The sequence below is a fragment of the Mauremys reevesii genome, linkage group 11, assembly GCF_016161935.1.
Source record: "Mauremys reevesii isolate NIE-2019 linkage group 11, ASM1616193v1, whole genome shotgun sequence".
NCBI classification, from domain to species: domain Eukaryota; kingdom Metazoa; phylum Chordata; order Testudines; family Geoemydidae; genus Mauremys; species Mauremys reevesii.
Window position 1 is genome coordinate 74243274 of NC_052633.1, and position 27365 is coordinate 74270638.

The 27365-nt window shown below is 63.8% G+C and overlaps 1 protein-coding gene across 4 annotated transcripts; it reads left to right on the forward strand.

The window, feature by feature from the left end:
- RUFY4 (RUN and FYVE domain containing 4) lies at positions 1-26416 on the forward strand. 4 transcript variants are annotated; one of them, XM_039495901.1, is made up of 13 exons: positions 1-85; positions 2062-2312; positions 4091-4141; positions 9527-9633; positions 10417-10542; positions 11639-11745; positions 12661-12804; positions 17352-17415; positions 18215-20296; positions 20652-20758; positions 22186-22332; positions 25198-25326; positions 25787-26416. In XM_039495901.1, exons 2-13 carry the CDS (start codon positions 2264-2266, stop codon positions 25887-25889), a joined length of 3216 nt encoding a protein of 1071 aa, XP_039351835.1. In that variant the 5' UTR covers positions 1-85; positions 2062-2263; the 3' UTR covers positions 25890-26416. The 4 variants fall into 4 exon arrangements, with proteins under 4 accessions (XP_039351835.1, XP_039351837.1, XP_039351836.1 ...); XM_039495903.1 differs by lacking the exon at positions 22186-22332; XM_039495902.1 differs by lacking the exon at positions 12661-12804.
- The last annotated feature ends 949 nt before the right edge of the window (positions 26417-27365 follow it).

Sequence of the window (27365 nt, forward strand, 5' to 3'; positions counted from 1 at the left end):
GCCTGGGGAGGCGGCCTGGGGAGCCCCCCCGCCCCGCACCTCCCCCCTTCCCCTGGGCAGGGTCCCCCCCCCGAGGCTGGCACAGGTAGGAGGCATTGGGCTGCCCAGGGCCGGGTGGGGCAGAGACAGGAACCCGGCTGCTGGGCTCCAGCTGCAGCCGCTCGGCTGGTGGCTGGCGCCGGGCATAGGCACGGTGCCAGGCAGTGATGAGCTGTCAAAATCTTAACAACCGGTTCCCTATAAAAAGTTCTGATTTAAGGGGGGGAGCGGGGGAGGGGCCAGGGAGAGATCCTCATGGGGCCGGGGGCCCCTGCAGGGCCTGGGCCAATTGCCCCACTTGCCCCCTCCCCTCCGGCCAGCCCTGGAGCTTGCAGCAGGCCCCCTTCCCCACCTTGCCGGGCCTCTCAGAAAGCGGCAGCAGGACGACTCCCGAGCTCAGCTGAGCTGCCCAGCTGGTGCCGGCGGCTGGCCACGCTGCAGCTGGGGGGAAGCAGGGGAGGGGCCGGGGGAGCCTCAGCCTCCCCAGCTGGGAATCCTGGGAGCAACAGGATGGTCCGGCCCCCGGACCGGAGTTCTTTGCCCACCCCCTGGCCCTTTAACAACCGGTTCTCCACGGAGGTCTAAGTTTAGCAACTGGTTCTTGGGAACCTGTGGGAACCGGCTCCAGCTCACCACTAGTCCCAGGGTGCCCAGGCAGCAGCTGGGGGGTGGGAGAGGCCCCCACCCCCATGTCTCCCAACCGGAGGAAGCCAGATCCCACTGGCACCTGGGGGAGCCCGTCTGGGAAGATGGCTCAGGCTGGGCCAGCGCCTGCACCGTCCCTCCCAGGGGGGTGCTGGGGAGCCCTCCCCCCAGCACCCCCACGCCCCGGGGCTGGGGCAGGACGCGAGTGCTCACCGGGGCAAGGAGATCAGCTTTCAGGGGATCCCGAAGCCCGGGGCAGCGTGCGGCGGGGGCTGAGTAGGGTCACCAGGTGTCCAGTTTTCGACCAGAACACGCAGTCGAAAAGGGATCCCCGCGGCTCCGGTCAGCAGGGCAGGCAGGGTCCCTGCCAGCCTCCACGCCGCACGGCTCCCGGGAAGCAGCCGGCATGTCCCCACTCCGGCTCCTATGTGTAGGGGCAGCCAGGGGGCTCCGCACGCTGCCCCCACCCCAAGCGCTGCCCCTGCAGCTTCCATTGGCCGGGAACTACAGCCTATGTGAGCTGTGGGGGCGGTGCCTGCAGACGGGGCAGCGCACGGAGCTGCCTGGCTGCGCCTCCACGTAGGAGCCGGAGGGAGGACATGCTGGAGGGTGGGGAGAGGAAGGGGAGATGGAGTGAGCGGGGGACAGGGCCTCGGCAAAGGGGCAGGGAGAAGATGCCAGCGCTGTAGCTGCTGCAGGCAGCTTGGGGTCTTTACCCCCAAGCCTGGAGCAGGGCAGTGATCTGCGGGCTCAGCGCACCCACGTCTGCCTTTCTGGGAGGACTAGGCTGGTGACTGGCCATAGCCTCAGCGGTGACACCACTAGGGTACAGGGAGAAGGACCATCCACCCACAGGCTTCAGGACTGGGGTTGAGCACCAGCTGGGGTCAGGAAGGACTCAACCCCAGGGCATAGGGCTGCCCGGCCTTGTTGAAGTGTCCAGCACTGGCCTCACTTGGTGATGGGACACCGGAGCAGACAGGCTTTGGGGTCCTGGATCACAGAGCTTCTCGGGGCTCTCACTGGCCGGCCCCTGCCGCTGCAGCCCGGGGCTGATGGAGCAAAGAGGGTTCTCTGAGAGCTCCCATGGGTGAGGCCTCACGTCCCACGGTGCCATCTGGCCCGAGCTGGGCACGTGCCAGGGCTGAGAGGGGCCCATGCGGAGATACCCGGCTGGCTCCCCCCCAGATCCGGTGCCCCCTGAACATGGGTCAAGCTGGGTTCCGGCTCTGCAGTGTCCTTGTGGTGATCCATCAATGAGCCCCCCATCCCCACTAGCCCCCCCGTTCTCCAGCCCCCTGCCCAGGAGCTCCCCCAGAGCCAGCTCTCTCTCACCTCCCCCCAGCTCCTGCTTCGCGTCTGTTTCGTTTCCCCCAGGGCGGATATTTTGGGCACAGCCGCTCGACGCAGCGCTCGGCTCCTCCTGGAATGGGGGCGCTGGGGTTCCTGTCTGCCGCACACAGCTCACGCCCTGCACTTCCTCCTTGGGAAGCAGCGACTCCCACGTGAAAGGAGAAGCAGCCTGCGAGCTGCAGGGAGAACCAAGCCAGGCCTGCTGCCAGGAGAGCGCTGCTAGCAGATGGCTCAGCCGCCAGCCACCCGGCCTCCCCCCAGAGAGCCCCTCGCAGGTGAGCCTCACCCCCCATTTGACAGAGCCGGAGATGCAGACGGGACTGGCCCAGGGTCACCCAGTGGCAGAACGGGGAATGGAACCCAGGAGTCCTGCGTCCCCGTCCCCTGCTTTAACCACTAGCCCTGCTGCCCTCCCCAGAGAGACCCTCTGAGCCTGGCGGGCAGCCCTCCGGGGGTCTGCTGTGGAAGCAGAAACCAACCCGACGTTCCTCTCCCATGGGAAAGGGCTGAGTGGGATTCTTGGCAGGGCTGGGGGCGGGTGGATTTAATGTCCCATTTGGCTGATTATTAAGATTCTCCTTGTGGGGCAGCCCCCCTGCCCTGGGTACAGAGAACTGCGCCCCCAAGGGGGCGTTGCCAGCTCCAGCAAGCGCCCGGGGGGACGAGACGCTGACTGACCTGCCTGGCTCCCCCGGTCACACCAGCCCCCGGGAGCGCGGCCCAGGGCTTGGGGCACCCTGCCCGACCCACGTGCTAGACTCAGCTCCTGCCAGAGAGGTGGGGCTGCTCCGGCACCCAGGAGAGCCTTTACTCAGCCGTCAGTGGGCTCGGGCAGGGGCCAGCAGGACGCCAGGAGCAGTGCCTGGTTTCCCGAGAGCAGAACCTGCCCCGGGGCCGGTTCAAATCCCCACGGGGCCTTGCAGCCCTTCACCTCCCCCCGGGCTGCCTGAGCGCCCAAGCACTTCCCTGCGTGTGGGTCACTATTAGTCACCTTGCTCGTGCGTGCGGAGCCGGGGAACTAGGGGCTTTCCAGGCAGGTGGGAGGCAGGGAGAGGAGCTGGATGGGGCAGCAGCCAGGGTGCAGCCTGGTCTGTTGGGGGAGTCCGGGGGGCCCCAGTCCTCTCTGGGGTGCAGGGTCTGCTGGAGGGAGGGAGGGAGCTCAGGGATGGGCTGGTGGTCACAGCATTCGGCCTGGGCTTCTGTAAACCCCTCCCCCCCAGAACAGTGTGACAACCCCCAGCCAGTGGCTGCTTCAGGATAAGGACCTACTACTGCTCCCAGCTGGTGGAGCTGCTCTCTCAGCTCTGTCCCTTGGCCCGGCCCAGCTGCTGAGCTCCAGGGCGGGGTTATGGTGCTGGCTGGTGCTCTTTGCATGGCACGGCCTGCTGAGCTGCTGGTTGGGGGGGGTCACGCCAGCTCCTGGGGCCCTCTCAGTCCACAGCTCGGCTGGGAGAGGCCACGTTCTTGGTGCCCTCTGGGTCAGGGCTGGGAGGGAATCTCCCACGCCCAGGTGCATCGTGGGCATTGGCCGTGGCTGGGCGGCACGGGCCAGGGGGCCAATGGGGTGATCGCGTCTCGCCCCCAGGGAGTGCAGCGTGGGGCCAGTCTGTGCCCGGGACCTCAGAGGGCTGGACGGTCACTCAGAGCCTGCCTGGCTGGAGCAAGGGGTGGGCAGAGGGGGAGCCCCGGGGGGGGAGAGACAAGGAGGGGACGGGGGGCTCCTGCCCCTTTTCCTGCAGCCCAGAGCACCCGCGGGCCGGAGGGGCAGGACCCTGCCCAGCCGTGTGACACTGTCGGGCCCTGCAGCTTGGCATGATGCCATCGCAGCAGGGCGGGACATCACCGCTCTGTGCCGTTACGCTGGCACCACCCCGTGCCATGCCACTCCGGCCCCCCAGCTTCCCGGGGCCACGCCACGGCCACTCCCGGGCGATAGTCACGTTTCACAGAGGTGTCAGCTGCCAGGGCGACATCTCCCCCTCCCTGCCCCCGGGCAGAGACAGACCCACAGTGCCGCCTCACCCCCCCGCCAACCTCACCCTGTCTGTTGCAGGTGCCATGGCCGGAGCCGGAGAACTCCTCCGCATGATCCAGGACTTACGGGGTAAGTGTGACAGTGACCCCCTCCCTGCCTGGGGGCGGCGGGGACACCCAGCCCGGTGCTGCGCTGGCACCGGTGCCAGGACGGGAGTTGGCTGCCGGCTCCCTGCGTCGGGGGCACAGGATGGCCCAGCCCGGAGAGCTGCCCTGCAGTGCAGAATCGCACCCGGCCCCAGAAGGGAGGGGGCTCTGGGAACTAACAACTGGCAAGTGAGTCAGGCCAGCATGGGAGCGGGGAGGGGAGATGGGTCAGGCCAGCATGGGGGCGGAAGGGGAGGAGGGTCAGGCCAGCATGCAGGGTGGGGGGAGGGGAGATGGGTCAGGGCATCCTGTCTGGGGGGAGAGAACAGATTGGAACTAACAGGGGTTGTCCCCAGAACGGGGTCACTGGACCGGCAGGGAGCTGGGTTTGGTGGCAGGGGCTGGGTCGGTTGCAAGAGGGGTGCCTGGCAGAGAGATTATCAGTGTAGCCTCGTACTGGCCCCGGCTTAAAGGGTTAACACCCATGGGGGGTGCTCTCCCACCGAGGACTCGACAGGAAAGGAGTCACTCAGCGGTAGCCTGGCCCGAGGGGATCCCCCGGGCTGGCCCCATAGAGCACAGGCCGGAGCCGCTCCCTGAGCTTGTCCCCGTCACGCAGAGCGGCTCGGCCAGGGGAACAGCCAGGCCCCAGTTCAGAATTTCCACTGCCGGCGAGTCCAGCCCCACCCTGGGCAAATTGTTCCACTGGCTCATGACTCTCCCGTAACGGCCTCGCCCGGTTTCCACTCGGAGGGGGCCCCGCTTCGGCTTCCAGCCGCTGGGCTGGGCGAGACCTCTCTCTGCTGGCCGGAGGAGCCGTTATCCAACAGCGGTTCCCCACGTCGGCACGGCCAGCCTGGGATCTGGTCGCCCTTTAGCCTGCTCTCCTGAAGCCAGATCGACGGAGCTCCGTGACTCCCCAACCCTTCCATCCTTCTCCTGGCTCTTCTCCGGCCCCTCTCCAAGTTCTCCCCATCCTTCCCGAACGGGGACCCGGGACTGCAGGAGCCGTTCTTATGGTCTAAACTCCACTTGCCCTCGCGCAGGGACTCTCAGCCTTTCCAGACGTCTGGCCCCCGTTCAGGAGGCTGATTTGTCTTGCGTTCCTCCAACTTTCACTTCACTTCAAACCGACTTGCTGACAAAATCTGACATTAAAAGACAAATGTGTCACCTCACACTAGTACTGACAAATGGCTGAGCCGCTCATTGTACCAGATCATAGAATATCAGGGTTGGAAGGGACCTCAGGAGGTATCTAGTCCAACCCCCTGCTCAAAGCAGGACCAACCCCAACTAAATCATCCCAGCCAGGGCTTTGTCAAGCCGGGCCTTAAAAACCTCTAAGGAAGGAGATTCCACCACCTCCGTAGGGAACCCATTCCAGTGCTTCACCACCCTCCTCGTGAAACAGTTTTTCCTAATATCCAACCTAGACCTCCCCCACTGCAACTTGAGACCATTGCTCCTTGTTCTGTCATCTGCTACCACTGAGAACAGTCTAGATCCATCCTCTTTGGAACCCACTTTCAGGTAGTTGAAAGCAGCTATCAAATCCCCCCTCATTCTTCTCTTCTGCAGACTAAACAATCCCAGTTCCCTCAGCCTCTCCTCATAAGTCATGTGTTCCAGCCCCCTAATCATTTTTGTTACCCTCCGCTGGACTCTCTCCAATTTTTCCACATCCTTCTTGTAGTGTGGGGCCCAAAACTGGACACAGTACTCCAGATGAGGCCTCACCAGTGCTGAGTAGAGGGGAATGATCACATCCCTTGATCTGCTGGCAATGCCCCTACTTATACAGCCCAAAATGCTGTTAGCCTTCTTGGCAACTGTGAGGAACTGGGACTGTTCTTACTGTGGTCTGTGAATGCTGAGTGGGGAGGGTTGGCCTTGGGGGGGGGGGGGGAGAATGGGAGACTGGCCTTGAGGGAAAATACCTGAGCATGTAACTTGAGATCCCAGGAAGGGGTTAGAGGCCAGGTGACACCTCTGCCCAGGAAGCTGAACAAAGGCTGGGGGAGGAGACACTGGAGAGTGAGGGAGTTTCCGGAGCTGGCTGGGGAATGGAGGGAAGCACAGACAGGGCTCTGACCCCCCAAGGGGGCTGTGGGGCTCCTGGGACCCCAAGATGGACCTAATTGGGGAGGATCCTGTTGTCTGTGCCAGCAAAACCTGTCTTGGACTGTGTTCCTGTCATCTAAATAAACCTTCTGCTTTACTGGCTGGCTGAGAGTCATGGTGCATCGCAGGAAGCCGGGGGTGCAGGGCCCTGACTCCTCCACACTCCGTGACAACAGCAAGGTCACACTGTTGACTCATATCCAGCTTCTCGCCCACTGTAACCCCCAGGTCCTTTTCTGCAGAACTGCTGCCTGGCCACTCGGTCCCTAGTCTGTAGCAGTGCATGGGATTCTTCCGTCCTGAGTGCAGGACTCTGCACTTGTCCTTGTTGAACCTCATAAGGTTTCTTTTGGCTCAATCCTCTAATTTGTCTAGGTCCCTCTGTATCCTATCCCTACCCTCCAGCGTATCTACCACTCCTCCCAGTTAAGTGTCATCTGCAGACTTGCTGAGGTGCAGTCCACGCCATCCTCCAGATCGTTAATGAAGATATTGAACAAAACCGGTCCCAGGACCGACCCTTGGGGCACTCCGCTTGAAACCGGCTGCCAGCTAGACATGGAGCCGTTGATCACAACCCGTTGAGCCTAACAATCTAGCCAGCTTTCTATCCACCTTATAGTCCATTCATCCAGCCCATACTTTAACTTGCTGGCAAGAATACTGTGGGAGACCGTATCAAAAGCTTTGCTAAAGTCAAGGAATAACACATCCACTGCTTTCCCCTCATCCACAGACCCAGTTATCTCCTCATAGAAGGCAATTAGGTTAGTCAGGCATGACTTGCCCTTGGTGAATCCATGCTGACTGTTCCTGATCACTTTCCTCTCCTCCAAGTGCTTCAGAATTGATTCCTTGAGGACCTGCTCCATGATTTTTCCAGGGACTGAGGTGAGACTGACTGGCCTGTAGTTCCCTGGATCTTCCTTCTTCCCTTTTTTAAAGATGGGCACTACATTAGCCTTTTTCCAGTCACCTGGGACCTCCCTGGTTCGCCATGAGTTTTCAAAGATAATGGCCAATGGCTCTGCAATCACATCCACCAACTCCTTTAGCACCCTCGGATGCAGCGCATCCAGCCCCATGGACTTGTGCTCATCCAGCTTTTCTAAATAGTCCCGAACTACTTCTTTCTCCACAGAGAGCTGGTCACCTCGTCCCCATGCTGTGCTGCCCAGTGCAGCAGTCTGGGAGCTGGCCTCATTCGTGAAGACAGAGGCAAAAAAATCATTGATTACATTCGCTTTTTCCACATCCTCTATCACTAAGTTGCCTCCCTCATTCAGCAAGGGGCCCACACTTTCCTTGACTCTCTACTTGTTGCTAACATACCTGAAGAAACCCTTCTTGTGACTCCTAACATCTCTCGCTAGCTGCAACTCCAAGTGTGACTTGGCCTTCCTGATTTCACTCCCACATGCCTGAGCAATATTTTTATACTCCTGCCTGGTCATTTGTCCAATCTTCCACTTCTTGTAAGCTGCTTTTTTGCGTTTAAGATCAGCAAGGATTTCACTGTTAAGCCAAGCTGGTCACCTGCCATATTTACTGTTCTTTCTACACATCGGGATGGTTTGTTCCTGCAACCTCAGTAAGGTTTCTTTAAAATACAGCCAGCTCTCCTGGACTCCTTTCCCCGTCATGTTCTTCTCCCAGGGGATCCTGCCCATCAGTTCCCTGAGGGAGTCAGTCTGCTTTTCTGAAGTCCAGGGTCCGGATTCTGCTGCTCTCTTTCTCCCTTGGGTCAGGATCCTGAACTCGACCAGCTCATGGTCACTGGCTTGTCTCATGCTCACGATAAAATAAATCAATTGGAATCGAAATCTTGTACTTGCATTTCAGTGAATGGCATTCAGAGCAGTATCACCCAGTGTCACGGAGTGTGGAGGGAGCCCAGGCCCTGCACCCCCGGCTTCCTGCGATGCACCAGGACTCTCAGCCAGCCAGTGACACAGAAGGTTTATTTAGACGACAGGAACACAGTCCAAGACAGGTCTTGCCGATACAGACAACAGGATCCCCTTTAGTTACATCCATCTGGGGGCCCTGGGGAGGCCACAGCCTTGTTGGTCGAGTCACCCGTCTTTATTTCCCAGCCCGCTCCAAACTGAACCTCCCTCAGCCTCCCCCAGCCTTTGTGTCCCTTGTCCAGTGTCCCGGGCAGAGGTGTCACCTGGCTCCAACCCCCATCCTGGGGTCTCAGGTTACCTGCTCAGGTCTCCTCCCTTCCCCAGTGCCGGCCCAGCACAACTCCCCTGCAACCCTCCCAGGCCAACACTCCCCACTCAGCACTCACATAACACAGCCCGAACATCCCACTTCCTCACACCCAGTCATAGGAAATGGTAGTTCGTGCTGACTTTGCTAGTGCTTTTGATGTTGTAAAGCCAGGCAAATATCTAGATGAGTCCCGTCCCCCCACGTACCCCCAGGGGGATGAGAACCACTGCCCTAGCAGGGGCGGCTCTAGGCATTTTGCCGCCCCAAGCACGGCAGGCAGGTTGCCTTCGGCGGCTTGCCTGCGGGAGGTCCCCGGTCCCGCGGATTCGGCGGCAGCCTGCGGGAGGTCCCCGGTCCCGCGGATTCGGCGGCAGCCTGCGGGAGGTCCCCGGTCCTGCGGATTCGGCGGCAGCCTGCGGGAGGTCCCCGGTCCTGCGGATTCGGCGGCTTGCCTGCGGGAGGTCCCCGGTCCTGCGGATTCGGCGGCACACCTGCGGGAGGTCCCCAGTCCTGCGGATTCGGCGGCACACCTGCGGGAGGTCCCCGGTCCCGCAGATTCGGCGGCACACCTGCGGGAGGTCCCCGGTCCTGCGGATTCGGCGGCTTGCCTGCGGGAGGTCCCCGGTCCCGCGGATTCGGCAGCACACCTGCGGGAGGTCCACCGAAGCCAGGGGACCAGCGGACCCTCCGCAGGCAGCCACCGAAGGCAACGTGCCTGCCGCCCTCGCGGCGACCAGCCGAGCGCCCCCCATCGCTTGCCGCCCCAGGCACGCGCTCGGTGTGCTGGGGCTGGAGCCGCCCCTGTGCCCTACATTACTCCTGATTTCCTTTTGCCTCCTGATCGGTTTTCTCCATGCTCCAACTTCTAATTTACTTTCATTGCTATCGACTTTCCCTCCCTCCCTCGGCACCTGGCCCCAGGGGGGTCTCAGCAGCTGAGTTCAGTCCCCACAACCTCCTCTGTGGTGTCTGTGTGTGTGTAGCCAGGGACTCGCCTGCTCACGGCGCCCCTGTTCCCTCCCAGATACCGTCGGGGAGCTGAAGCAGAACTACAAGGAGCGGAGGTTGCCGGTCACCGACGGCAGCCGGGAGCTTCACGGGCTCTGTGCCCAGCTGGAATTCCTGCTCCAGGTAGGGAGTCCGGGAACCCACCGCTCCTGCTGCCCCCGTCAGGCAAACCGCCCCCCCGAGCTGCTCGTGGGCCCGGCCCCTCCCCACCCTGCGTGGCCTCGGCTCTCCCCTGGGCAGGCCCTTTGGGAATCCCTCTGCAGAGGCTCCCGGAGGCTCCCGGCCAGTGAGGTCTGTGGCTATTGACACCAGAGTGGCCGAGAACTGGCTGAACGCAGTCCGCCCGGCCCTCCCTCGGGCAGCGCTGGGGCTGGGATCTTCCAGGCAGGAGGGAGGCTACCGGCTGTAGTGCAGAGCTGGCCCCCTGCACTGCTGGGTTTGGGGGAGGACCTCCCCTCACACACACACCCCCACACCCCGTAATGACACACGGCACTTGGCTTTGGGCGCCAGACAGAGGCAGGCCAGTTTCATGAGCCCCATGACACAGGGAAACTGAGGCACAGAGCAGGCACGGGACTCACCAGGGCTCCCTCAATAACTGCCCCGTTCTGTTCTGGGGAACCTGGCACTGGCCACTGTCGGCAGACAGGATCCTGGGCTAGATGGACCCTTGGTCTGACCCAGTCTGGCCGCTCTCATGTTGGCCTCCATGGGGGGTCGGAGCACAGCCCTGTACTGGTAGGGGGATCCCTGGGTGAACCCCAATTCCCCCCCCTTGTCCCAGCAGCCACAGCCCCCTTCCCACTACTGACCCCTCCTGGCGGCAGGCAGCCGCTGCAGCGGGCAGGCTGGGCATCCTGGGCTCTCCCGGGCTCACGGCTGCCGTCTGTTTGCCCGGCTCAGTTTGACCTGAAGGAGAAGAGGAGTTTCTTCGGGCAGCGGCGGGACTACTGGGACTTCCTGTGCCACGGGCTGGCGAGCCGGCGCCAGGGGCACGAGGGCGTGCGATTCGTCAGCTCCCTGGAGAAGGTGCGTGGGGGGCGGGGAATCTCCCCGGGCTGCTGGCGTCCTTCCCGGCCTCCTGGGGCTCTGCTCTGCTCTGCTCTGCAGGACGTTTTCTTGCTGCCAACAGGCCCAGCCCTTCTGCCGCCCCGGCCAGGGGGTCAGCCGGTGCCTCGAACCATTTTGAAGGGCATTTTCCCCATCCCACTTACAGTTTTCTGCTGGCCCAGCCGAGCTCCATCCCCAGCTGTGCTGGTGCCCCTCACTCCCGACCCGCAGCCCCTGCTAGCCCAGCCCTGGGCTCCCCCCCAGCTCTGCTGGTGCCCCTCACTCCCGACCCGCAGCCCCTGCTAGCCCAGCCCTGGGCTCCCCCACAGCTCCACTGGTGCCCCTCACTCCCGACCCGCAGCCCCTGCTAGCCCAGCCCTGGGCTCCCCCTCCCCCAGCTCTGCCGGTGCCCCTCACTCCCGACCCGCAGCCCCTGCTAGCCCAGCCCTGGGCTCCCCCCCTCCAGCTCTGCCGGTGCCCCTCAATCCCAACCCGCAGCCCCTGCTAGCCCAGCCCTGGGCACCCCACAGCTCTGCGGTGCCCCTCAATCCCAACCCGCAGCCCCTGCTAGCCCAGCCCTGGGCACCCCACAGCTCTGCGGTGCCCCTCAATCCCAACCCGCAGCCCCTGCTAGCCCAGCCCAGGGCTCCCCATCACCAGCTCTGCCGGTGCCCCTCACTCCCGACCCGCAGCCCCTGCTAGCCCAGCCCTGCCCCAGCTCTGCCGGGTGCCCCCACCACCCACCAGCTCTGCCGGTGCCCCTCACTCCTGACCCACAGCCCCTGCTAGCCCAGCCCTGGGCTTTCCCCACTGCCGCACCCCCCGCTCCGTCGGGACCCCCTGCAAGGCGGCCCTAGGGGAACATTGGATCTGGCTGGTCTGGCTCTGCCTCGGTGCAGGACCTTCAAGGAACCTTCTCGCCCTGTTTCCATGAGCAGGAGCCGTCGCCACCCAGGCTGGGGAAAGCAGGTGGCTCCAGTCGCTTAGCACTGGACAGGACAGACAGGCGGGGGGGGGGGGTGGCAGAGCAGGGGGCCGGCAGCATCTTCCTCTAACGCCCCCCGTGTGCCCACAGCTCAGGACCCCCGTGGGGAAGGGACGAGCCTTCATTCGCTACTGCCTGGTGCACCGGCAGCTGGCGGAGTCGCTGCAGCTCTGCTTCCTGGACCCCCAGCTGACCAGGTGAGGAGCCCGGCGGTGGGGCAGGGGCAGGGGCCAAACCCCGAGAGGCAGCAGGGGGAAGCCCCAGGCTCGAGTGAAAGGGGAGAAGGGAGCCGAGGGAGAGGGGCAGGGAGGGAGGGAGGGGGGCAGATGACCCCCAGGCAGCAAGAGAGGCTGTAGCAGGGACAGGCCCAGGGACAAATGCTGCAGGAGGCAAATCCCTGGGACCTCCTTCCACCCCGAGGCGCCTTGGAGCGAAGCTCCCAGCCCGGCCCAGGCTGTGGGGTCAGGGCTGGCAGGAGTGCGCTGAACATCCCCGTGTAGACGGCGCGGCTCGGGCTGCAGCTCTGAAGCTGGGGCGGGGGGGAGCTGGAAAGCCGGAGCTGCGACATCAGAACGACGCCTACCCAGGACAAAATGATGCCCTCCCCCCGCACACACGCACCCTTCGCGGATTTGACTTTGGTCTCACAGATGAGTTTGTTGTTAAAACTCAGGCCAAGGGGAGTCAGGACTCGTGGCTCTGCTACCGACACCCTGTGTGAACGGTCGCCCCACTCCGTGCCTCAGTTTCCCCATAGGAAGTGATGTGGGAGGGAGTAAGAGGAAGGGAAGGAGACCGCAGGGGAAGAGTCAGAGGCAGCATGTAAAGGGTGGGGGCGTTGTCAGGAGAACAGATCTAACCCTCCTCCCGGGCGTTTCCTGTAAGGCGGCAGATTCTGACCCCCCTGCCCCCCGGAACAGGGGGTGCCATGAAGCACAGAGGGCGCCGCTCTCTCTCCCCACCCAGGCGTCACCGCTTCCCGCCGCTGGCTCGTGAGCTAGGAGCCCAGGGCACCCCCGGCCGGCCGGCCTGCCCGAGCGCCACGTGCCCGGAGCCGGCTGGGGCAGGGGCTGGCTGGGATCTCAGGGGCTCCTCTGGCTTGTTGGCTGCAGTGAATGGTACTACGCCCGGAGCCCCTTCCTGCACCCGCAGCTGCGAGCCGACATCCTGGGCTGCCTCTACGAGCTGGACAGCGTCACCTTCCACCTGGCCCTCAAGAGAGGCGACCTGGACGCGGCCTGGCCCATGTTCTCCGAGTGAGTGTCAGGGCGTCGGGGGGAGGGGGGGTGGAGATACCAACAAATGCAGGTGGATGCAGCAGGGACGGGTGCTGGAGAAACTTCCCACACGCAGCTGTACTCACGCCCCTCACTCCCGACCCGCAGCCCCTGCTAGCCCAGCCCTGGGCTCCCCCCAGCTCTGCCGGTGCCCCTCACTCCCGACCCGCAGCCCCTGCTAGCCCAGCCCTGGGCTCCCCCCAGCTCTGCCGGTGCCCCTCACTCCCGACCCGCAGCCCCTGCTAGCCCAGCCCTGGGCTCCCCCCAGCTCTGCCAGTGCCCCTCACTCCTGACCCGCAGCCCCTGCTAGCCCAGCCCTGGGCTCCCCCCCACCTCTGCCAGTGCCCCTCACTCCTGACCCGCAGCCCCTGCTAGCCCAGCCCTGGGCTCCCCCCAGCTCTGCCAGTGCCCCTCACTCTTGACCCGCAGCCCCTGCTAGCCCAGCTCTGCTGCAGTCCCCCAAGTCTCTCCTGAGCAGTCATGGCCTGCGGGTTGGGAGCGAGGGACGTGGCACATGCAGCCTTCAGGCCTCGTGCGGCAGGTGCAGCTCCCATTGTAACCCCCGGCCCCCCGCCGCCCAGCACCCAGCACACGCCAGCCCCTGAGCCTCCCCGCTTAGCTGCATTTCCAAGAGGTGAGGCCAGCAGATCCTGGCACCGCTCGCTGGCACCCAGCGGGCACGGCCGAGACTCAGGGCATCGGCCCGTCTCCCCCACAGCCCACGTGCCCACACGGCGCTAAGCCTCGCCAAGCATGGAGGTGAGCTGCTCACGGGCCCTGCCCGGTCCCTGCTTCCCCAGCTCAGCACCAAACCCATCCGCGGGCATCAGCCCCCCGGCGCAGGAGCCTGCATTGCAAAGGCCACGGACCTGCCCCTTTGCCAAGAGGGGAGGGGCAGTCGCCATCCCCCTTTCTCCAGGCCGTTCGTAGCCTCACCCCTCTCTGGGTCCTGCCCAGGCTGCTCTGGCCCTCTCCTCTCTGAGCACCAGACACACGCCCAGCTGGGTGTTGAGCATTGGCCTCCCACATGCTAAGGGACCAGCGTGATCATCCACTGAGCTCCGGCACCCGCAGGCTCCAGAACCTCCCCCCTGCCCCACACACACACACTCCTGTAACGGGCCCCTGGGCTCTGGCTGAGTTACTGACGTCCCCAGATCCTGGTCTAAAAAGACAGCAGAGGATCCACCACTTAAACCTGCAAATGGCCTGTGCCCCAGGCTGCAGAGGAATGTGAAAAAAACCCAAAACAAAACAGGGTCTCTGCCAATCTGACCCGGGGGAAATTCCTTCCCAGCCCCAAATCTGGCAATCGATTGGTTAGACCCTGAGAACGCCGGCCGGGCAGGACCCACCAGCCAGACCCCCGGAAGACAATTCCCTGTAGTAACTCAGTGCCCCATCCCCGCCTGTGGCAGATATTTGGTGCTAGTGGGCAGGATTGAACCTGGGGCCTCTGGAGCTTAGTGCATGAGCTAAAAGCCAAGTGCCCCCCCCCGATGGGACAGACCCCCACACCCAGGAGGTGTGTGGGTTACACGAGCCCTCGCAGATGGGCGACACGCCATTGTAGGACACTGTCAGCAGACAGGACACGGGGCTAGACGGGTCTTTGGTCTGACCCCCTCCATAAACGGATCCCACCAGATTTATTACACCACATCAAAAAAGCCAGAGGGGAAGAAAGGGTTAATCCCTAACAGCGGAGGCAGCGCTGGCGTCCAGCTCCCCAGAGCGGGGTCACACCCGTCACACGCGCAGCCTCCGATCTCCTGCCAGACCCCGCGGGAGAGTCTTTCCGTGCACCGGGCTGGGGGCAGCGACGCAAAGCCCCCATGTACACCCGTGGCTGTGGAGCAAGCCCAGAGCCGCGCCAAGCAGCAGCTCCTCCTCCTCCTCCTCCTCCTTGACTTCGCCCTCTGAGGGATGCTGGCCCCAGGAATTGTAACACTTGCATCACACAGAGAGCCCCCCCCAGACAAACCCGTCCCCACCCACATCCCCTCCACATACACCCCCCTCCACCGGGAGGCCGGGAATCGCTGAGGTCAGGAGCGACAAGCACCGGGGTGATTCCCCCTATTCGCACCGGCCGGGCGCTAATTGTTCTCCACGAGGAGCAGAGGCAGGGCCCTGCCACTCGGACGAGCAGCCGCCTGGCCCGAGACACGACTGGCCAATAGCTGAGGCGAACAGGCTGGGACCTGCTCCTCCAACGCCCTGGCCGAGGGACGGTGTCACGGGGTCCACTCACCGCAGGTGGCACCTGCTCCTGGCTGCTCCGCTCCGGGGAATCGGCTCCTTCCACGGCTGAGGTCCCCTCCTGCCGCGCTCGCACGCTCCCTGCAGCCTCCTCGCCAGCCTCTGTCGCCCCAGACAGCTCCCATCTCCAGGAGCAACTGCAGACGCTCCCCCGATGCCCCGTTCTGAGCTCAGCTCCTGGGCTTTAAACCGGCCCACCTGGTCCTGCCCAGCTGAGCTCCCCCTCAGCCTAATAGGTTAATTGGCCCAGCTGGCCTCCGTTAACCCTTTATGGGCCAGTGTGGGGTGGCCACCCTGCCCCGGACTCACGGGCCCCTGTGCTCTCTGAGTCCGGCCAGTCTCTGCGATAGCCCCTCTCGGGGGTCCACTCCCTCTCGGGGGTTAACCCCCTCCGCCTCCTGGAGCCGCACCGCTCTGAGCCTCAGCACGTCTGTCTCTGCCGTGGGCCCCCTCCGAGGTCCCCCGGGGCCTCCACTCCCAGAGGGAGCAATGCACCCCCCCATCTCCCCGGGTCTCTAGCCTGCCGTGACTCTCCACCAACGTAACACAGGGGGGTTATTGAGCATCTGAACCCAGCCCAGGCACTTCTCAGGGCCCCGGGGCCTAGCAACCCTCAGCACAGAACATCCCTCCCCAGTCCAGCCGCCCCCTGCTTCCCCCCATCACTGATCTCAGCTCCCCCAACGGCTCCTCCCCGGCCTTTGTCCTCAGCAGGTAAACACCACTGGCTGGTCAGGTCGTGGGACCCGCTCTCCTCGGCCCATTCGTAGAATCACAGACTATCAGGTTGGAAGGGACCTCAGGAGGGATCTAGTCCAACCCCCTGCTCAAAGCAGGACTAACCCCAACTAAATCATCCCAGCCAGGGCTTTGTCAAGCCAGGCCTTAAAAACCTCTAAGGATGGAGATTCCACCACCTCCCTAGGGAACCCATTCCAGCGCTTCACCACCCTCCTAGGGAAATAGTGTTTCCTAATATCCAACCTAGACCTCCCCCACTGCAACTTGAGACCATTGCTCCTTGTTCTGTCATCTGCCACCACTGAGAACAGTCTAGATCCATCCTCTTTGGAACCCCCCTTGCAGATAGTTGAAAGCAGCTATCAAATCCCCCCCTCACTCTTCTCTTCTGCAGACTAAATAAACCCCGTTTAACCGGCTGCCTCCCAAGCTGCGCTGGGCCTCCCAGTCACTGGGTCCCCAATCTCCAGGCCAGTGTCCGGGGTCGCGACTGCTAGGCAAGGTCACACCTGGTCCTCTGCAACAACCACCATCTCCCACCTCCTCATTACACGCACGCAGCACACAGGGAAACTGAGGCACGCGCCGTGTTCATGCAAAGCACTAAGAACATTCCCTGCTTTGTCACCTACCCCATCCCGGATGACAAGACAGTTGGGAGAAGGACGAGGTTTAAGTCATGCACGAGGGGCTCACCCCGATGGGGCTCGGAGTTGGTACCAAGAGCTGGGCCACCTGCCACGGCCCCGTAGCAATAGGGTAGCCTTGAGCAGCGCCCGTCACTGGCCAATCTTCAGTCTCGCAGCCAGGGAAGGCTGGACCGGGCCCAAATTCAGCAGAAATGCACGATCAGGTCCCTAAATGCAAGACCCCAGCCTGCTGCCGCCTGCCCCCAGCTTCTGGTTTAGCTGGACGTGAGACGGGGAGAGCTCTGAGTTACTGCTGAGAATTCATCCCGGGGGTCGAGCTGCTGGGTCTCATCCCCATGCTCGGGGTCTGGGGGCAGGAAGGAATTTTCCCCTAGATAAGATTGGGAGAGACCCTGGTGTGGGGGTTGGGGGGATTCGCCTTCCTCTGCAGCGTCTCCTCTGGCCTTCAAGTCTCCAAGCGGATTTGCTGGTTCAGGAGAAACTGCTCCAAGAACAGGGGCTTTGGTCCGGGCTCGGCGCTGATCACACCCACCCAGGGCTGTTTCCGAACCCCCTGTCCCGAGAGCAGTGTCATGGACACAACTCGGCCCCGCCCAGCCATACAGGACCCAGGGGAGAGGGGGGACCCGGCAGCTTTATCTGTGGGGCTGGGGAAATGTTTCCAGCTGGAGTGTTACTTTCCTGGGGGGTGGGGGTGTCTCTCCCATGTAAATGTTACTGTGCGGGGCAGTGGGGCCAGACCGCCCTCAGGTGGGCGTCTCATCTGCAGCTCCCTGTGGCAGGATTCGGTCAGGGGAGGCAGAAACAGCTGGAACAGGCACCTAGTGGGAGACTCTGCCAGGCCGTTACCCTGAGCGTGTTTGTTTCCTTTAGGACTCTGTCCAGATCCTCCAGCCAAAGCCCCGTGACCAGCCAGAAGGAGGGGCCGGCCTGGCCGGTAGGTGATCCCGCCCCAGGGTGGGGCGCTGGGACCGTATGGTTCACTGTTATTTCCAAAGCGCCCCGGGGTGCCGGGAGGGAATCTGCTCAGAGCACGGGGAGAGGCACCGCTGCTGCCATGTCAAGGCAGGCGCTCTGGCCTCAAGCTGCATCAGTAACGGGGCTCTCTCTAAACTGGCTTTATAGCCACACGCTACGTTTCACCCACGCCAGGAGCCCAGGATGCCACTTGACTGTCACCAGGCTGTCTGCCTGTTATGGGGCTACACAGACCAGATCCACCCCCCTGTGCTGGCTGACCCCCGTCCTCCCAGCTCTCAGTGCAGTGGTGCATCCCAGCATGCATTGCTGCAAAGCTGGCGGGTGCCACTCTGCGGGCGTGAGGAGCATTAGCCGGCCGGCTTTCCCAGCATGCGTTGGAGGCGGGCATGCAGCCCCAGCGGTGCTGTGGACGGAGCCGCAGCTCGGGCAGGTCAGTGGTAACCACGGCACCACCACCTGGTTAGAAGAGCTCAGGTGTCCTTGCAGCAGAGACGGTGCCGCAGCCAGTGGCGACTGAATCTCACGTGGGTCTGATGCAGCTGATCAGGCTGGGCTACCAGGGGATTGAACCCAGGGCCTCCAGCACTAAAGGCCAGGTCCCTACCACCTGAGCTAAGGGCCCCAACCCATTAGCTGGGTGTAGGAGCAGGTGGTTTTCCTCCTAGCCACAAACAGGGGCACAGACCCACTTGTCCCCAGGTATCTCCCAAGGAGCCGTCCCTCACTCTGTCTCTGCTCTTATTCACCCGCTGTAGGTTGGGAACCCGGCTGGAGACAGCGAGAAACACCACGGAGCCAGGAGAGGCCCCGAGGACGAGCCCCAGCTCCCAGGACAGGTCAGCCGATCCCCGGGGCTTAGCACTGATGACCCGTTCCAGCCCGGACTGGAAGAGCCCAGGGAACATACAGCAACGACGGCCTCTTTGGAGAGGAGCCAGGACACTGGGCGAGAGGCAGGTTCCCAGCAACGGGGCTCGGAAGCGGCTGGAGACGGAAAGCCCGAGGCTGAGCTCCAGAGGCTCAACGCCCAGCTGCAGCTGCAGGTCGAGGCGCTGGACAGGGAGCTGCAGAGCCGCCTGGCCGCTGCCCGGGAGCTGGAGTCCATGTTGGCTCAGCAAGCGCAATGCCACCGCGAGGAGCAGGCCAGGCTGCAGCAGGAGGCAGCGCAGTGCTGCAGCCGCCAGGTGGAGGAGCAGGCCAGGCAGATCCGGGAGCTCCAGGACTCCAAGGCCTTCCTGAGCGACACCCTGGAGGAGATGGACATGCTGGTGAGCGCCCTGAGGCGGCAGCTGTCCCAGAGGGAGGAGGAGACAGCGGCCCTGCGGGCAGCCCAGGCGCAGGAGCTGGCGGAGCTGGAGACGCGGCACGGAGCCAGGCTGGCAGAGGGGGAGAAGCGTCAGCAGGAGCTCGCCGAGCGGCTTTCCCAGGCGATGCGCGACGCCGAGCAAGAGGCGGCCGCGGCGGCCGGCCAGCGCCAGGAGGCTCGGGCCGCGGCCAAGGCCCTGGAGGAGGCCGAGCGGCGGCTGAGAGCGCAGGAGGCCGAGAGGAGGGAGTGCCTGGCCGGAGCAAAAGCCCAGGAGCTGAGGCACCAGCAGCTGCTGTCGCGGTGCCAGAGGCTCCAGGAGAAGCTGAGTGCGAGCGAGGGGAGGCTGGAGGAGACGGAGGCCCAGGTGGCGGCTCTGCACAGCCAGCTCAGCGAGGGGCAGCGGGAAGGGCCCAGCGGCAGTCCCCCGCGCGGCCCGGAGGAGGAGACGGCCCAGAGGCTCCGGCAGGCCGAGCTGCAGGCCGAGGGGCTGAGACAGAAGCTGGAGCAGGCCCTGGCGGAGGGAAGGGAGCTGGAGAGGGAGCGAGAGGCCCTGCTGGAGTCGGCGGTGTCTCAGGGGCAGAGCCTGGCGGCTGCCCGGCTAGAGGCTCAGGATCTCCAGAAGGAGCTGGCTGCACAGCAGGAGCGAAACGCCTCCCTCCAGGCGGCTTTGGAGCAGGCAGAGGGGGCCCTGATGGACAAGGAGGAAGGGACGCGGGGCCTGCAGGAGGAGCTGGAGGGGCAGTCGGCCAAGCTGCAGGATGCTCTGGCCGAAAACGCCGCGGTGGCCTCCCGGCTGGCGGAAGCAGCCGCGGGCTTCGCGAGCGAGAAGGCCCAGCTGGAGGCGCGAGGGACCGAGGAGCGAGCTGGGCACGAGAGGGCTGTGGCGGAGCTGAGGAGGCAGCTGGTGGAGTGCGAGGAGCAAAGGCAGGCGGAGAGAGAGGAGAAACAGCAGCTCCAGGACGTGCTGCAGGGAGCCTCCGAAGAGAGAGATGTCCTGGCCAAGCAAGTGCAAAGCACAGCGGCCGCCCTGGAGAGCCGTGCCCGGGAGGCAGCGCAGCTCCGAGACGAGCTGGAGGAACTGAGGGCCCGCAGCCAGCGGGAGGACACCCGGCTGCAGGAAGCGCTGGTCCGGCAGAAGGAGGAGAGCGACGGGCAGATTGTGGCGCTCCGGCACCAGGTGCAGACGTTGGAGCTGGAGAAGCAGAGAGCTGCCGAGACGCTGGAGCAGGCCAGGGGGCAGCTCGCCGCCGTGCTGGCGGAGAAGGGCGCCTTGGAGGAGACGCTGGCCCGAGCTGCCGTGGAGCTAGAGCGGGTCGCGGGAGGTGACCACCCGGAAGCTGGGGATGAGGAACCCCTGGGGCTGGCCAGAGGACGGGGTGCAGCGGAGGAGAAAGCGGCTGGAGGGGGTGGGCCGCAGACGGGCAAGCAGGTGCTGGCAGGGGAACCGCCGGAGGACCTGGGGGCAGCAGCCATGCTGGAGAAGGCCAGTCCAGAGCAGAAACCAAGGAAGAGTGTCGAAGAGATGGTGAAGGTAGGAAGTGGCCATTTGAAGGGAGGTAGTGGAGCTGGAGCGCAATGCAGGAGGGAAATGGGGGTGAGGGATTCTCCATGGGAAATTTTGAGTTTTCGACCAAAAAAAAAAAATCAAACCACAAAATATTTTGATTTAGACGAGCTGCTGCAGTGCATCGTGGGTGTTGTAGTTCAGGTGCCTCATTCACCTGTTTACTGCTATGGCCTAGGCTCCCTGGTCAGACTACAGCTCCCATGATGCACCAGGGTCACCCCTTTGGGGAGGGCTGTCACATGGCTGGGATGCATCATGGGAAATGTAGTCCAGTTGGGGAGCCCAGGCCTGGCCTCACGTTAGTGCTTTACCCTGCTAGCATCTGACCACGCACCTGGAGAAGGCGATGGGGGAGGCCCAGCAGAAAGGGCAGCTGGTAAAGGCCAAGGAGGAGGAAGCAAAGCACCTGGCGGAGCAGCTGGGCAGGTAGGAGACTCAGCGAGCCCGGCCGGTGCCCTGCGCTGCATGGGGTGGAAGCGCCCGTGCCCTCGGGATCCCTCGCAACGCGCAGCTGCTGCCCGAGCCAGCCGGCCTGATTGCGACCTCGCTCCCCCAGCAGGGAGCGTCAGGCACGATGCCACTAAGGCCAGCAGCACTGGGGGGGAAGTGATGCGAACCGGGTCTAACGAGCGGCTCACAGAGAGCGAGGACAGTAAACCAGCTGGGCGCCGGGCAGCCCAGATACCGTGGTGATGGGCACCTTAGAAATGCTGGCAGCCAGAGTCAAATGTACCCCTTGGGGCAAGCGCACCGACACATCAGCCAATCGGACGAGAGCCCAATAGCTGACTGACTGACACACCCGCCAATCAGATGATGCACAGCCGCCAATGGGCCAAGCTACATAGGGTGCATCAGCCAATAGGACTGTACACGGTGCTTAGAGGAGAATTGCAGAGAGGGACGGAGGTGCCTTGTGCCCTGGGGGTTTTTACAAATTGGGGTTCTTAGGGGACCTGGTTGTTCTTCCATAGGAGCTTAAGCCAGGGCGCGTTTCCTCCTCCCCTCTTTAGACGCAGGACTTCGAGGAAGACTCAGAGATGCTGGTCAGCTCCTCAGCTGATGGCAATCAGCCGAGCGCCCTTGGGTTTCCACCAGCTGCGAATCTGGCCCGCAGATCTGGGGCTTTCGTGGAAGGCATGGCCAGGCTGAGCCCGTAGCCCTGACAGCTTCCCCCCCAGACGCCCATGTTAACCGAAATCCAGAGAGCTCCAAATGCTCCCAATACACATCCTGCCCCTCTGCTGCTCAGCGCTCGCAGGCCCGGCCGCTCGGCGGTGGTGATCCTGCTAGAGCCACAGGTGGCCAGAGGGTCTCCTGAGTTGGAGATGACCCAGTGTTAAAAACCAAGCCGGATGTAAAACCCCAACGCTCAGGGCCCGAGGAGCGATAAAGGGCATAAACCCTCTGTCTTTCCCCCATGGTTCCACCCCTGGCCTCCGTGCCAGGGGAAATCACCCTTTCCCAGCCGGCCTCAAATACAGACCTATGCAAACCTGCCCCCCGGCGGGATCGTCTCTGGGTTTCCTGCCCGCCCTGGCGAGACGCTGGCCCTGCTTTGCGGCGTTCATTTGGCCCCAGAAATATCGGTGGCATTTTCTACAGGGGAGCTTCAGCTGGCTGCCGGGCTCTGGCTGGGGTGGCTCAGGCCCGTCCGCATGCAGCGTGGGGCTGACCCCCCTGGGGCATCACTGCCGGAGCGGGGTGCCCTTGCAGTCCAGAGTGGCGCCCTGTCCGGCCATTCCCTGTCCTGGCGACAGACCCCAGCGGTGGATCCCGGCGTCTCCTCTCCGGCACCCCGCAGCTAACGCTTGCCAGGGCTCAGCCATCTCCGGGCTTGTCCTTCCACCCAGGGCCCGGCAGGACGGGGAGCAGTTTAGGCTGGCGCTGGAGAGAGCGCAGAGAGAAGCCAAGGAGCGAGAGAAGGAACATCGAGGGCAGCTGGCTGAGCAGCAGGAGCTCGTCCGGGTGGTGAAGGGCCGGCTGCTGGAACTGCTCCGGTGAGCGGGCTGGGAGGCGAGGAACGAGGGGGATTCCTGGGGACATAGGCATAGTCTGGCCTCTGTATTTGGGGGAGCAGCTCCAGTCGCACGTCATGTGGGTGGCAAACTCCATGCCTGCCAGAGGCTTGCAGATTGGGGGGGGCAATGCCCCCCCTTGCCCTCCTAAACTATGCCCATGCTGTGGGAGCCAGGGTCAGGGGGAGGAGCTGCAGCCTCCATGCTCCATCACTTGGAAACTTGAGTCTGCAGCCCCCTGCGATCCCAGTCCTGAGCCCCCCAAACACACAGCTCTGCCAGTGCCCCTCACTCCCGACCCGCAGCCCCTGCGATCCCAGCCCTGAGCCCCCCAAACACACAGCTCTGCCGGTGCCCCTCACTCCCGACCCGCAGCCCCTGCGATCCCAGTCCTGAGCCCCCCAAACACACAGCTCTGCCGGTGCCCCTCACTCCCGACCCACAGCCCCTACGATCCCAGCCCTGCCCCCCAAACACACAGCTCTGCCTGTGCCCCTCACTCCTGACCCACAGCCCCTGCGATCCCAGCCCTGCCCCCCAAACACACAGCTCTGCCGGTGCCCCTCACTCCCGACCCGCAGCCCCCTGCGATCCCAGCCCTGAGCCCCCCAAACACACAGCTCTGCCGGTGCCCCTCACTCCCGACCCACAGCCCCCTGTGATCCTAGCCCTGAGCCCCAAACACACAGCTCTGCCGGTGCCCCTCACTCCCGACCCGCAGCCCCTGTGATCCCAGCCCTGAGCCCCCCAAACACACAGCTCTGCCGGTGCCCCTCACTCCCGACCCGCAGCCCCTGCGATCCCAGCCCTGCCCCCCAAACACACAGCTCTGCCTGTGCCCCTCACTCCCGACCCGCAGCCCCTGCGATCCCAGCCCTGAGCCCCCCAAACACACAGCTCTGCCTGTGCCCCTCACTCCCGACCCGCAGCCCCTGCGATCCCAGCCCTGCCCCCCAAACACACAGCTCTGCCGGTGCCCCTCACTCCTGACCCGCAGCCCCTGCGATCCCAGCCCTGAGCCCCCCAAACACACAGCTCTGCCGGTGCCCCTCACTCCCGACCCGCAGCCCCCTGTGATCCCAGCCCCTGGGTTTCTCTTGAGTAGCGGCTACAAGCTGTGCCTAAACTTTTGGAGGTTCTGTGAGGTGCACAAATGGGGAGCTAGGCTAACACCGAGCTCATTCTCGCTGGGCAGCAGGTGGCGCTAGCAGCCAGCAGGGCCACACCTGAGCCCCAGCCCCTTCCTGGCTCGTCTTCCAGCCCAGGCTTCGGAGCTGCCTTTTCAAAGAGCTTCGAGCCCGGCTGCAGCTAACGGTGCTGAGCCCTGGGGCTAAGCCGGACCCAGAGCCCTGCAAATGCACAGCCCATCGGCTCAGCGCCGTGGCTCGCCGGGGAGGTTTGTGCAACCCTAGAGGCACTAAGGATGGTTGCTGGTTTTCACAAGAACAGCCACAGTGGGTCAGATCAAAGGTCCCTCCAGCCCAGTGCCAGGTGCTCCAGAGGGAGTGAACAGAACAGGGAATCATCCAGTGATCCATCCCCAGTCGCCCATTCCCAGCTTCTGGCAAACAGAGGCCAGGGACACCATCCCTGCCCAGCCTGGCTAATAGCCATTGATGGACCTGTCCTCCAGGATGTTCTCTCATTCTTTTTTGAGCCCCGATGTGCTTTAGGCCTTCACAACATCCCCTGGCAGGGAGTTCCACAGGTTGGCTGTGTGTTGTGTGAAGAAATACTTCCTTTTGTTTGTTTTCAACCTGCTGCCTGTTAATTTCATTGGGTGACCCCTGGTTCAGGTGTTATGGGAAGGGGTAAATAACACTTCCCTCCTCACTTGCTCCACATCAGTCATGATTTTATAGACCTCAATCATATCCCCCCGAGTCGTCTCTTTTCCAAGCTAAACAGTCCCAGAGTTTTTAATCGCTCCTCCATCCCCCTGCTCGTTTCTGTTGCTCTTCTCTGACCTTTCCCCACTTCCAATCTCTCCTTCTTGGGATACGGCGACCAGACCTGCCTGGTGTTCAAGGTGTGGGCGGCCCAGGGATTTATACAGGGCACTGTGATATTTTCTGTCTCATTATCTGTCCCTTTCCGAGGGGTTCCTAACGTTCGCTTTTTTGACGGCCGCTGCACATGGAGTGGCTGTTTTCAGAGAACTGTCCACAGTGACTCCCAGATCTCTCTCTTGAGCGGTAGCAGCTAATGTAGCCCCCATCATTGAGTATGGATAGCTGGGATTATTTTTGCCAACGTGCACAACTTTGTCGTGTTGTCAGGTAGCGAAGTGTAGCCCTGATTGTCAGTCCAGGGGGAGCGAGAATTGCATGTCAGCCAGTGCATGGGGTCATTGCACTCGCAAACCAGCCACCGCATCGGCCGTTTGTGTGTGGTCGCTGTGACTCTGCACAGCTGGGGCCATTGTGTAACACACCTCCAAAGTGTGTGTGTGTAACAGCCGCCCCCTGGAGAGGGTGACAGCCTGCCACAGCGGCCACCAAATGCCCGGATTCCTTAGCTCAAGCGGTGGAGGTTTGGGGGGAGGGAGGCAGAGAGCCAGTCTGCTGCTGTGGGGGGTCACTGAGGGAGCTGGCTCTGGCAGGGGATGGGCAGGTCCCACACACACTCCTGTGATGGGGAGGGAGCTGCAAAAGCTGCCCCGCTCACACCTGGCAGCTGGGGGGCGACGCGGCACCGTGAGGCCTCCAGGGGTGGCCCTGGGGCTCGGCAGGGCTGGGGCTTTAGTAAGGATGGTTTGGGGGCTGGGATGGGGCCGGGGGGTAGCAGCGAGGGCTGGAGTCGAATGGCAGCGTCACGGGAAGGGAATGATGGGCCCTCACCCCCCAGGGAGAAGGACGCCTTGTGGCAGAAGACGGAGGGCATCGACTGCCGGGCCCCCAGCGTGCCCCAGGACCTCAGCCTGTGCGCCCGCTGCAGCCAGGACTTCGGGTTTCTCTCCCGCAGGTACCAGTGCAGGTGAGGGGCCATGGCCACAAGAAGTGGGGGGCAGTGGGGTGGGGGGGGGAGGCCAATGGGAACGGAGCGCGTGCCAAGTCATCTGGCCCTGGGAGCGAGTTGGTATTACCCTTCCCCGCTGCCCAGCCCTGCCCCGTGGCATTATGGGGCTCCCCCGCTCAGCCCTGCCCAGCACCGTTTTGGGGGTTCCCTGGTCCCCCTGCCCAGCTCTCCCCTGCCCCGCTGTCCCCCCCTCCCGGCCACAGGAAATTGGTGAAAGCGACGGCGTGGGATCCGTTCTCTGGGTTTGGGGAGGGGCAAGGGGGGCGCAGCGGGTGCCGGTGGTGTCGTGCCGTGTCACCTGCCTGGCTCTCTCTGCAGGCTGTGCCAGGGGCGAGGGGGGCGCAGCGGGTGCGGGCGGGCAGGCGGGTGCCGGTGGCGACTGACACGGGCCGCGTCACCTGCCTGGCTCTCTCTGCAGGCTGTGCCAGGGCACCGTCTGCCAGGCCTGCTCGGTGGAGAGCGGCAGGAAGGAGCGCTGCTGTCTGCACTGTTGGCAGAAGAGGAATTTCAAGGGCACCTGAGCAGGGCCCGCGTCCCGTGCGCCCTGCCTCCAGCTGGGGAGACTGTTCCTGGCACCGACCTGCTTCTCCATGTGGGACTGGGGCGTCTGAAACCCTTCCCGTGCTCCGCGCTGGCGGCGGGGCCGCGGCTAGAACCGATGGGCTGGGCCCTCACTCGGCCCTGCAGACGCTTCCCCGCGGCCTGTCCCGGGGAGACCGTTCCGGTGCAGAGACCCAGCCAAGTCCAGGCCCTTCAGCCCTGGGGACGCCTTAAAATGAACGGCAGTCATGTGTGTGTTAGCCCCCTCTAGTGGCTGGCCCACATAGAGGATAACGGCCTACTACTGCTAACGGAGTTGTTCAAGCGGCACAGGGCTGGACTGTGGTGCTGAAGGTCCTGGGTTCAGAGCCTGCTGACGACCCACGAAGCGGCTCAGTCCACAAACTCTTGGCTTGAGCAGGGCTGTTAGCGAAGGTCTCTGATCTGTGACGAAAGGAGAGCAGGCCCCACAGCAGCGCTGATGTGCAATTACACTCAGCAAAGCCGGCCTCTGTGTGTTGTCTCGCGGTGCTTCCAGCCCAGGTTCGCGCCGTTTCCCAGGAAAGCTGCCGTTGGCCTAACGGCCACTCCTGGAACCCCAGGCCGGCTGCGCGCCTTAGGCACCCCGGAGACTGGGTCTGCCCCAGGCCCTGTGCCCCGATGGGAAGGGTCTTCCGGCTCCCCCAGTGCCAGAGATACTGCAGGGGGGCAGCTCCCTCCCGCAGAGCGGGGCTGACGGGCACAGGCCGGAGACGCTCGGTTCTGCCGAAGGAAGCGGCAGGGCTGGCTCTGATGCGCCGGGACTCGGAGGGGGGTGATTCAGCACCAAGGCGCTGTTTCGACCTAGTCACGTCTAGCACTGAAGACCGTGGAGGGCAGGGACCTGCCTCCCCCCAGTCCAAAGCCCCTCGACATCCCGGGCTTTGGCTCACGTGGCCACAGGGGTGATAACAGCCTGCTACTTCCTCACAGCTGAGGGAGCGCATCCTTTAGCTCCGGGGGCAGGGGCTCGTGCTGTCAATGCTAAGGGCCGGGGGTCGATCCCTGCGGGCGCCCAGGGCTCAGTGCCAGCGAGGGGGAGAGGCTGGCCTCTGAGGAGGGGCGGAGGCACGGCGAGGTGCTCCACCAGTTAAACCGAGAGACGCTGGTCTGGGGCGAGGGCTGAAGGCGCCGGGTGCTGCCCCCAGTGCGGTGTCCTGGCTCCAGGCTGTCCCCCCACCCCCTGTGCTGCGCTGCAGCTGGCAGCCCCTCGGCATGACGCACGGGAGGGGGCAGGGGAGATGCCTCTTTGCCAACCGCCCCAGCGAGGTTTCCTGGCCCGATTGCAGCGAATTGCGACGGGGTTGGTTGGGCAAGAGGGTTCCCAGCCACCGCTAGAGACCGGCCCTCCCCCCGCCCGCGGGGGCTGCGCCGGCTCCGGTCCCAGAGGGGGTTGGGAAGGCCCGGCCAGCCTCTTA